The 11,886-nt window shown below is 38.3% G+C and overlaps 1 protein-coding gene across 20 annotated transcripts in view; it reads right to left on the bottom strand.

The window, feature by feature from the left end:
- Positions 1–11,886, bottom strand: part of Rhogap100f (Rho GTPase activating protein at 100F) — an 88,160-nt gene that overhangs the window by 30,824 nt on the left and 45,450 nt on the right. For 10 of the 20 annotated variants that reach the window (XM_083041944.1, XM_083041942.1, XM_083041943.1 and 7 more), the window contains one exon: positions 175–288. In XM_083041944.1, coding sequence (XP_082898070.1) covers positions 175–288 — 114 coding nt within the window. Of the gene's footprint in view, positions 1–174; positions 289–1,970; positions 6,771–11,886 lie in introns of those variants that run through there. The other 10 variants (XM_083041955.1, XM_083041954.1, XM_083041939.1 and 7 more) reach the window with 7 other exon arrangements.

Below are 11,886 nucleotides of genomic sequence, written 5' to 3'. Positions count from 1 at the left end.
TTCATAACGATTAAAGCATGCTAATATGTTTCTACCAGTCGTCGAGATAGCTTCACGAGCAACACAATAGTGTCGGAATCTATCATCATGCTGTTTGCCAATTGAAGTTTGTCGACGCAACGAGCACTAAACTCGTCTATTGTATCGGCAACGAGTTAATCAAGTGTCACCTACCTTCCTGAAGTCTCCTTGAATGACCATGGGGGGTGGTTCCTTGGGGCGCAACTGGTTGGCAGGTGCCTGCCTCCCAGGACTTGCGCTTATGTCTGTCACTTCCCCCCGGCCCTCCTACAAAACAATGATCCATTATTTTCGCCATTGTTAATCTTGAAATTAGGCTAATTATTGCAACTAGTAACATAGAGAATGAATGACAAAAAAATCTCGTGTCGTTGAAATAAAGCGCTACTGTTGGCGATAAGGCTTGAGATTTAAACGTCCAAACGACATCCCTTTATTAAAAATAGATTAATCAAGATCTAAACCAATAGTAAACAAACAAACTACATATGCCAGCTCAACTACACATATATAGCATACTCTATTGGCAATTACGTAACTTAGATTTCGCATATCTTACATTATCTAAGATTACAGTGCATTAAAAGGTAATATGATTGTGCTAATATTAATAATAATAGATTATTTAATAATAAGATATATAATAATGTAAAATTGCGATATGAATTACTCAAGTAACTTTTAGTATTTTGCAATTTATAAAATGCGAAAAATTATTGAAATAAATTAAGGAAAAAAGTTTTGCTTTTTTATCATATATATGTATATATAAATTAAAGAGATATTATATGAGAATGCATGAGACAGAAAGAAGGGAAGAGAGAGAGAGAGAGTGAGTGAAAGAGATTATAAAAGGAAAAAAAAACACTTCTCACAAACACGTGACTTAGGCCGGTATTCATAGTCCGATTTTATATTTAAGATCGTCTTAAGTCCGAACATGAGATGCCACGCAGCCATTTGATTGGTTGAATGGGATCTTAAGTCAACCTCTGACCAGACTTAAGATATTTTTTTAAATAAAATCGGACTATGAATAGCGGCCTTAAAACTATCACGATATAAACATACAATTTTGAAGCAAAAATTTCTAACCAATTTGATCAATTTAATTAAAATATATAATAATAATTATAATAAATTATATGATATTTTTCATGAAAATTACAAACAAATTTTGTTACAAAAATTTTCATTAGTTTTATTGAAATATAAGCAAATTTCTTTCTTTTTATAAATATCTTATGTTCTTTTTCATTTAATTTATTTACTTATTTTTGATAAAGAAATTAAAGTGTCAATACGACTGATAAAAATCATGCATCTTTAAATGCAGTAAATTGTTAATTGAAAGGTTTTAATTTTCGAAAATCTCATATTAATTTCAATCAAGATGATTATGTGATTATGTGCGTTATAAAGAAATTACGGAATATTTAATTCGAGATAAATGCGACATCTAAATCTAAAACTCATCAAGAGCCTCTCAGGAGCACGAGAGGCCGTTAACGAAGCACGCGGCGTCTCGCGGAAACTCATCAATCTGTCACTTTGGCATAACACAAGCACCGTAAATCCTCCACGCTTATATTTACCGTGATTTCGGCCGGATTCACATCTCATCGAGATTATATCGAGAAAAACACACCTTTACAAAATCACACGCTCTCCAAACGAATAATTCATCCGCACCTACCACATTTCAACGTTATACAAACGCTGTCGTAAATCTTTGCGCGCGCGCGCATTGATCATAATGCAGGATACTAATCGGCCTCTCTCACACAAAACTCATAATCTTTAGCAAACAAAGGAGCCTTCGACCGATCGCGCGCGTCTCAAGTAAGCTCGTCCACCTGTCAGCGCATTTAACAGGCATTATATAAACGGCAAAGAAAACCGGGATTATTATCCAGGAGAATAGCATGGCACAAAAGGTGAACACGCACCCCGCGGAGGCATGTGACCGGAACGAGCCACGCGGCGGTACCGCACATCCGGTCGCAGAGCGACAGCAGGGACATCCACGCTGCCGTGGCCGATTTACAGCCCCTTTCGGTAGCCGGCTGCGGCGTTTCCTGGAGTTCCTCGCCGCCCTTCCTTCCCGCAGCCCACCACCCCCGTATTCCGTCCGTCTTCTCTTTCCGTCTTACCGTCTCACCCGTCTGCCGGGCGAACCCGTCCGCCGCGCGTGTCGTGCTATCTCGTCGCGGCGGTCCCATGCGTGCGCGACTTGTCCTCGATTAGCAACGTGAAGACACCGGCAGGAGGTCTTCTCGTCCGACCAGTCCCTCTTCTCGAGCGTTTCCGCAAGCCTCCAATCTCCTTCCGGTCTCACGTGACCGGCGAACCGTGTGAAAGGGCGCGCGTTGGACGTAGCATAGCTAACAATAAGTGCTCGATGAGGATGTGATGAGTGCGACAAAGAAAAAGATGACGGTAGAGAGAGTGGCGGAAGATGAGGAAGTGAGAATGAGAGAGAGAGAGTGAGACAGAAAGAAAGAGAGATTACACGCGGATTACCTTTCGGAAGAAGAAGCACCCCGAGCCACCCCTGTCGCACATTCTCGCCTACCCCATGGTGGCTAATATGGCGGGAAGCGGCGTTCAGGAACGAGTACGAGTCTCGGTGAGAAGGGTAAAAGGCGCGCGTGCGCCACCGCCGGGAGGTTACCGTGTCGCCGCCAAGTAGTATGAGTGAGTATCGACCCGGCGTGACGTCACCTCACACCCCGTACCTCCCTCAACGTAGCTCTCTTCACACTCCGTCTCGCGCCGCTTCTCCTCGCACGGCCACCCCTTCTTCTTGGCTCCCTCTTGCCCGTCCCGCGCTCTCTACGCACTCTCTACCAACACTCCTGTCCCTCTCGCGACATACCACTAACGTGGCGTCTCCTCTCCGATTCCTCTCCGGGTGCCTACTCGATTGCTCTCTGTCGCGCTCGCCACGTCGTCTTCTTCTCTCATCATCCTGGGTCCTTCCTGGTCTACCTTGTTCTCCTTGGCTCCCTGTTTTCGTCCCTTTCCTCTTACCGTCTGTCCTCCTGATGGCGCTCCCCGATTCCCTGTACTTGCGTTTCTGCCCTTCTCTTCCCTCTTCAGGTATTTCCGAGTGTTTCGGCAATCTCGTTCGCGCCTTTTTGCTCAGACTGAGTTACGTAGGATCGTGGCTCTTTCCTTTCCTTTCGCCTCCTGGCGCGCGTCAGCCATTTTCCCTTAAACATTTTTCCTTCATCTTCCTCGTTATTTATCTTTGCATTCTCTCCGCATTTTTCTTGGCTACACGAAGCGTAGCGCGACAATTTTCCCTTAAACGACGCTTTTCATGCTTCTCCTATCGCTTTGCACATGTCTTCCAATTTTTTCTCGCGACGTGTTTTTTCTTCTCCCTTTCTCTCTCGTGTTCCTTCCCCATCTCTCCCTTCCTCCTCTCATTTTTCTCCCCTCGACAATTCTCACCCTCTATCTCTTCCCAGTCGCGGTTACCCTCAATTGGATTTTCCCCGTTTCGTTTACTTCTTATTGCAGTCGCTGGCACTCCACTTACGAGTGTCAGCGGTCGCGCGATTTCTCCTCACCGACTTCACCTTGTTCGCGCTTTTTTCACGGCAGAGCGAATTTTTGCAACTCGTAAGAGTGGATTTCTTTCTGATTCGCACTTCGCGTTTCATTCTCCATGGATCAAAGTGTCGTCCCGATCGTTCGTTTCTTCTACCACGATGATGTCTCGTCTTATTTCAACGCGCATCTCTCTTCCTTACCCGCTTTTCTTATCCTATTTTATTACCGTTGTGTTCTTATTCGTTTCTCCGCTCGATATTAATTTGCAGATCGTATTTTTTACACAATTTTCGTGCAATTTATTACTCTAATGATAATCTTTTACCCCCGATGTATGCATTCACTCTTCGTTCCTCTCGCTGCGCTCTCAATATACAACATAGTATTTGCTCGAGGTTCTTCACCCTTCCGTCATATCTGTTCTCGAGTTGGCCACTACTTCCCCATCGTGCCAACTTTTTGCTCCACATATGACGACGGTACGCAACTCCATTACAGACAGCAGCTGCGACTCGAAGCTAGCGACTCGCCCCTGGAGCGATAAATAAGCCCGGGGCGGAGGACAAACGTGAGAAACGCCGGTAATGCACTTTCCGAAGTAGTCTATATCATCGTGCTCTCGTTGACATAATGCGAGTCGTTTTTTAGCTGGAGAGGCATCTCTTTGTGGAAAACGCGAAGCGATGTTGAATGAGAGAAGACCCTGAATGCTTCGATCGCGATCGTTAAATGTTCAATGCCATTTCCATTGAACAGCGATCTTATTTGTTTTGCGCAAGGATCAAAATAATAAATCTGGTAAAGCAGAACGTACGAAAACGTCAGATGCAGAAAATATTCTCGCAAAAAAAGACTTATTTTAAATTGAGGGGTTTTATTTAATATTAATCGCGTTCTATTTTATTTTATTCGAAAGAATGGAAAACCAACGTAATAACGATGTCACTTACAGCGAAATAATTCTACATCGTCGAGAACATCAAAGGTTATAAAATGAAAATTGATACGGCTAAAATTTCACTGATAATATCGATAAAAGCAGCGATAAAATCCGCGAGCGAAAATATATCGAAAGGTAACAGTCTTTTATGCAGTTTAAACTAATTTTTACTCTGCCAAAAATACTCGTAATTCAATATTTCCCGGGAAATCTTTTAATGCTCACGATAATCTAACTTGCGGTGATCTTGGAACATCCGCTTAGAAAATCATCCAGTGAGAAGATTCTGCTCTTCTCCTCTTTTACTCTACTTATATTTTCCTTCTCTTTTGCCCTCTCTCCTTCCCTCTTTCATTATTTCGCCGACGTATCCAGTGACTTATGTGGTTGCTTATTACGATCGTCACAAGATAAGAAAATGGACAAACAAGCCCAAATTCTTCCCAAATGCGAAGAAATGGCGTATTGACCATATAATATAATGGATAATAGGGATAGTGACAATATTAATAGTTGTAGTAGTAATAATGAATTGTAACGCGAAGATAGCGAAAGATATTATAATGGCGGTATATTAATGTCGTACTCTATACACGCACACGCACACACTCTTTCCGCTTTCAATTTAATCCGCCACGCTTTTTCCACCCTCAGTTCCTTCTCTCTTCCTCTCCTATCTTTTTTTTTCTCCTCTTTTCCATCTCTCTCTTTCCCTCTTGATACACTCGCCTACGTTATAAAGTAGGCGGAAATACCTTTAACGATATACCGGATCGTTAATGTGAGGAAAAATTGATTTTCCGATTTCCTCATATTCGCAGCTTACACAACTGTCACACAGGAATTTATCGAAATATCTCGCCCTTTATATTATCGAGATCCAGAATTTAATTTTATTTAGAGAATAATTTATCCATATCTAATCATATTAATCGAGATTTTAATTGGATAGAGAGAGTATAAAATTAAATTACTCCTTTTTCTATTCTATAATTCATGTTTTCGATACAAGGCAAGTCCGATGAATAATGACCGAGAGGGCATCATTCATCGGCCTTCCTCCATTATGATTATGCATTGCCTCTTAATATCCCGCCAGATATAATTGTAAACACCGGTGTAAACGCGGGCCCATCGAGCATTCCCGCAAATTTACGTCACCCCTATATGGGGGACGCAAGTCAGTGATAATCTGTTCCATGGGGTAGGGACTAGGGGCGCTGAATTTAATGCTTCCCGACCTACGCGTTCCGACCACCGAACTCTCGTACTGTGGAGTTACTCGCTGGCAAAGTGGCAGCATGGATATTGTGCAACTTTTGACAACGGGTACTAAATTCGTGCTTCGCTTTCGCGTGTGTTTCGCGTTACCACTCGGGATAGAAAGTTCTATGAACATGAGTTTTGCGTACACGGCGTATCTGGTACCACATTGGATATCTTTACTTCCGACACAAATCGAAATACTCGAGTGTGTATTTCGAGATATGTATGAGGGGTTAAATTGACATTTTAAATGAAAAAAAAGAAACGTGTAAAATTTAATTAAGGATAGAACGATCGTAAACGAGAGATGCATTTAAGGATTACATTGAGATTTCTTCGGAGCTAAATGTGTATAGCTTCTTTTGTATCTTTTAAATAAAATGAATCTTTTAAATTTCCGTCGAGTGAAAACTGCAACCCGATTTTTGTTTAGTCACAATATTTTACAAAATTCTTGGAAAAAGTTATATTTGAGAAAAATATTATATATATAATTTCTTATTTTTATTCGTCGAGAAATAGAAAATGAAAAAAACATATAATTCATATTATAAGTTGGAGAAATAATTCGATTAAGACCTCATTATCGAATTTGCATGCTTCATTAGTTTTTGTGTTCTTTAAATAAATTATTCTCCGAGCTACGAACCCTTCGTTTTTGCACGTGACAGAACTCGGAAAAAAATTATCCCCCGCAGCCAAGCAGAAAATGAAGTTTTACTTAAGGGGTTAAGAATGAAGAATAAGGGCGCAAAGTCTGGCCCACAATCCAGAAATATGTCCCAATGAAATTGAATCGGTGGTGACCAATTTATCTGGCCTCTATTTCAATTTGATACGAATATCTTGAACAGTGAATTTTCGTTAACCCACAAACACACACACATAGATTTTCTCAGAAATATAAAATCTCAAAAATATCTACGATAAAAACAGATCTTCTTTCTTATTCCTTTCGATATTCCAAAACCTACTTCTATATTCGAGAACTTATCATAAATCTTATTATAAATCAACGTTATTTATTTTAATTTTGATAATGATAAAATTGAATTAATTATAGTTGTGTAATTAAAGATTAAAAGCCGCCTCTTTTGTCCGTCATTCCTAATTAGGGGAAGAAATTAGGCAATAAAGAGAACAGACGGGAAAAGCCAATAAATAAAATAGATGCGCCATTGAAATTCAATGTACACCGGGGAGGTAACTTGGATGAGCGGTAGCGGGGAGGAAATAGCACGCATAAATCACGTCACTGCGAGAAGCGGATTCTTTCGAAAATTTCCTCCGAAAGAAATCTCACGGTACTTCTCGAGGGCAAAGATCGGGGCGGAAGGTCGTCGATACGTCACTGGTAGCGTAGTAGTACGCGAATGTCAGTAGTAAAGCCGTAGTACATATAGTAAGTAGTAACACGAACGTGTACGCAGGCGTACGCACATTCGGTATCAGGGGTCGGCGGGTCGGCGCAAAGAGGAGGAGGAGGAGGAGGAGGAGGAGGAATGATTTGTAAAGGGAAAAGAGAGAGAGAGAGAGAAGAAAAGAGACGAATGCGAAACGAGAGAGAAAGAGCAAGACTGAATGAGAGAGCGCTGGAATGAGAAAGAGAGGAACCGCGCGCGGGTCTATATACGTGAACAGGTACGAAGAGAGGAAAGGGATGTACGAAGGAAAGAGGGAGGGAACGCGGTGGCACTCTGCATCCTGCAATACGATATCCGTTCAATGCGCCTGCGTTTTGCGGTCCCGAAGAGAGACCGAGGGGGTGGAAGTGAATTCGCGCGTGTGCACGCCCGGCTCTTGACCGCGTACACCACCACCCTTTTACCGGCTTACGTACGTGTGTGTCCACCATCAGATCGATGTGAGCCGGTGTGAGTTTTATGTGGCTACACACGATGAGATACACGCACGCGAGAAGAAATAATGCATGTGCGAGCGCGACGATCCTCGCGAAATCGAGTCTCATCTTTCTTTCACGGTTCTCTCGATACATGATTACTCGCGCGTATGTGTGTGTGTGTGTGTGGTATTAGGCAATGGATGATCAATAATTTTACGAGTCTCTACAGTGTAGTATCGCGATATTATTCATATTGTAGATCGTAATCTGCTGATGTCCATTTTCATTAAGAGCGACAGAAATATATGTATAAAAATAGAAAGAGATTCATTATTGCTAATATTTAGAAGTATACGATTCAAGTTTATAAAATTATATATGTTTTACGGTTTTAATTTTATCATAAATTGGCACTAATAAGATTTGGCACAATTAATATTTTACAGACGTAAATTTTTATTAATTAAATATTTCATGTTTCTCATTCAATCTCTCGATTAAAATAATTAGAGTTGCGCGAAATCGTTTGCAATTTCAATAAAAATGTGGAACCGTTTATGTTTCAATTCCTCTATCTTATAAATGCGACATATGTTGCGCGGTTACTCAACTAAACTGCCTCTTCTCGACGTATACGACCAGCTAAGGGTTTCAATTATCGCCAGTGTTACAATTGTCCCTGGTTACAATTGGCCCCACAAATGGTCCTATTGACTTATCCGACCGTCCGGCTTGACTGCACGATAACCAAAACTTCAATCACGATTAAGTTAACCGAGACTGGGTTGCAATCGAGCTACTACCGGCTGTAGCTTCCGTGTAACATCGAGGGTACGTGACTTAAATGTGTCAGGTGGCGAACGTTTCAGAGCGGAGAGTCGCGTGATTCAAGGGAACAAAAAGCTGCCATAAATTGCAACAACGTGCCCGAGATGCGGCACAGCTTATAGGACAGTAACAAATGTATATTGCCAGTATGTATCGATTTTAAAGATCCAAAGCGCGGACAAGCGCTCTGAGAAAAAAAAATAGGCTAGAATCGATTGACGACTAATTCGCGACAAGTGCAATAAAAATATTATTTTTGGAATATTTTCGTTCTCCGAGTATATATGTATGTACATACATGCATTTTACATGCTACGCTTATATTTAACACTCTAAAGTTACAAAACTGTTATAAATACATAAAAATACACGGAGAGAATTTTCTCTTAGAATTTATTCTGAAAATCATGGTAATCGTGGGACAATATGGTATGGAAAGAATTTTATGAGAATTTCTCTGATTAATATTTATCACAATAAAAAATAATATCTATCACAATAAAATATAAAATATGTTTGATTAATTTTATTAAAAGTATAGTAAAATTTATTAAAAGTATGGTAAAATTAATCAAACATATTTTTAAAATTCTTTCCATACCATATTGTCCCACGATTATCATGATTTTCAGGGTAAATTCTAAGAGAAAATTCTCTCTGTGTACAATTGCTGTTTGTTTTATACATATTATTAATAAATTTACTGAATTACAATATCAAAATAAAATTAAATTGTTAATTTAAACAATTAAATTCTATTGTGAGTGAAATGAAGAACACCGCAAATACGTTATTCATATGAAATATGTAATATGTTGAGTTTAAAATAGAATAATATCGACAGCATCAATGAAAAGAGTAATTATATTTTTGAACATTTAAATCACGATATACGATTATTATATACCTATATATAAATCACGATTACGACATTCTTTATATGAAATATATAGCTACTTTTTTATGCTTAAAGTATCTGAGTTATTTATATCATTATCTAGGTATTTTTTGCGATTTAAATAAATTGGCTGGTAAATCTATGTAAGTGATATGAATATAACGCAAACGAGAATCGACGTGAGTTATTACGGTTAGTCGCGTTAAAACGAGCGATCGACCACCTTTTATGCATCGCACCTTCGCTATGATTGTGTTATTGCGTCGCGATCGTTTTATAGCGGCCGAAAGGGAATTTAAATGGAAATATATAGAAACGCGCGCATTGTTTTATACGATCTCCAATAAAACGACATGATATCGTACGGTGCAGCGTCATATATAGGTCATTTAAACTGGCAAAATAATGCATTTCTCATCGTCTGACACATTCATTCTGGAAATCGATGAATATATAAGCGAAGAAATATTCTACTTGATGGATAGTTGTATAAAATACTGAAAAATACTGAATATTTACGAATATAAATATGAAATAAATATTTGACGAAAGATTTGCGCGCGTTAAAAATATATATACATTTTTTCTTTTTAAACATTCTCAAGTGTTTAATTATGATTTATTCTTTGGAGCACGACATCTTTTTCTCTATTGTAAAATTCAGCTTTAGATTCACATTACAAGAGGATTTGCATCACAATAAAATAAAATAGTCACATATATTTTTTACAAACTAATAATTTTAGATAATTAAATAGTTAAACAATAGATTTCACTATCTAGGATTTACGCATTGTTGCGTAAAATCGGTTTCCATAATACGTAGCTATTTTTCAGAGAATATCTTCGGAATCTCCGCTCCGTCAAACTAATTTCCGCCGCAACTATATTTGCCGTGTCCCGTATGTGAACAGGCATCATGATACCGATGTATATGTGTATGTGTGTATATGTGCGTACGCGTGCTAGTACGAATATTGCGCTTCGACGCAACCGCACGACGTTATATATGTCGTAATATTCGACTCGCATACACAGAACAGATACCGTTGCCGCACATATGCAAGTTTCCCAGCTTGAGTCTTACTGCAACGCACATATACACGACTCGCAAATATTCTCGCACTTTTTCTTACGTTATTCTATCTGTAGAGTGTGTGTATCTCGCAACTGTCCTGTATGAAAACGTAACGACGTGCAGCGACGTGCGAAGACTTTTACACATTCGGATATAGCACGTTGCTGCCTTCTCCGTGTGCGATGACAACTTCTTATTTATATGCAATGTCGAAATATTAAGCACGTGCAAATGCAACGGCGTCTATGCATACAGGATGGCTTCGAAATACAAATAAATTAATTTTTAATACAATTTTTTCGAAATTCATTATTTATATTCATATAATCTTTTTTCCCTTGGTAAAATTATTATTACATTTACGTGGACGATAAGTTTTTAATCATTAATTCGTGTCTTTATATTGCAACAAATTTCTTCCACCAATTCTTAATCGAGTTTTTTTCTTGATGCTCAAAATGCCGATAACGTATTATAAGACATGAATTATTAAATATGAGATTCCTCTCTTCGTGGACTAAGACTTAGATCAGTTATAGTTAGTAAAAATAATAATAATTATTTTCGTTAATTTTTATTAACCTTAATTTTTAGCAAAAAAGAGAATGAACTTTACTCAAATTATATATATTTGGCACTTACTTAAATAATTCTGAAATTAAATATTTGAAATGTAATCCTTTGAGCTCTCTCTATGCACGTTTTCAGCAATGCTTTATATATACATTAGAGTACTTTCTCATACGGGTAGATATGTCTACCTGTGCTTTCTACTGGGTCCATGTACTCTCGAGTATAATATTGCTTATTAATGGCAGCACTATCCCATCTTTTACTATTATAACATCTCGCTATTATACATATATGTACATGTATATTAATATGTATTATTATATTGGAGCGAAAGAAATTATGAAAAAGTAACCTAATCATTACAAATAAAACACGAAACGAGATTGACCTAGTTTGCTGGAAAATTAACCAGAAGCTCTCTCTGCTTTATCAGATAAACGAAATTTACCAAAATTAATGTGCAGGACCGTTTTGTCTGCAACTACTAAAGAGAAATGCATGTCTCTTGCATGCTGCTTTTTGAAATAATTTTCTTTGCCTTAAAACCCCCCCTTGCAAATTGAAAGAAACAGTTTTGCTGAATTTGTTTAAAAAATATAAATAAAGAAAAACAAACATTAAAGAGCTATCGACGTCAGGATCCGCTGGTGTATATACATATATAAGTATAAGATACATTGTAAATTATACTCATTACACATTCAAGGAGTTAAGTATAGATTAAGTCAGACATAGGACGAAATGATGAGATAATTTCGTTGCACGAAAATAATTAGGTGAAATTCTTTATATCTCTATATAATATATATATATATATAATATATATTATATCTATATAATATATATTATATAGATACAAAGAATTTTGCCTAATTATT

The sequence above is a fragment of the Prenolepis imparis genome, unplaced genomic scaffold (genome assembly GCF_030444845.1).
Source record: "Prenolepis imparis isolate NDT839.2.m4 unplaced genomic scaffold, iyPreImpa1.0 SCAF_7, whole genome shotgun sequence".
In the NCBI taxonomy this organism is placed as follows: domain Eukaryota; kingdom Metazoa; phylum Arthropoda; class Insecta; order Hymenoptera; family Formicidae; genus Prenolepis; species Prenolepis imparis.
Note: the sequence above shows the minus strand (reverse complement) of the source record. Positions and strands in the feature narration are given on the sequence as shown.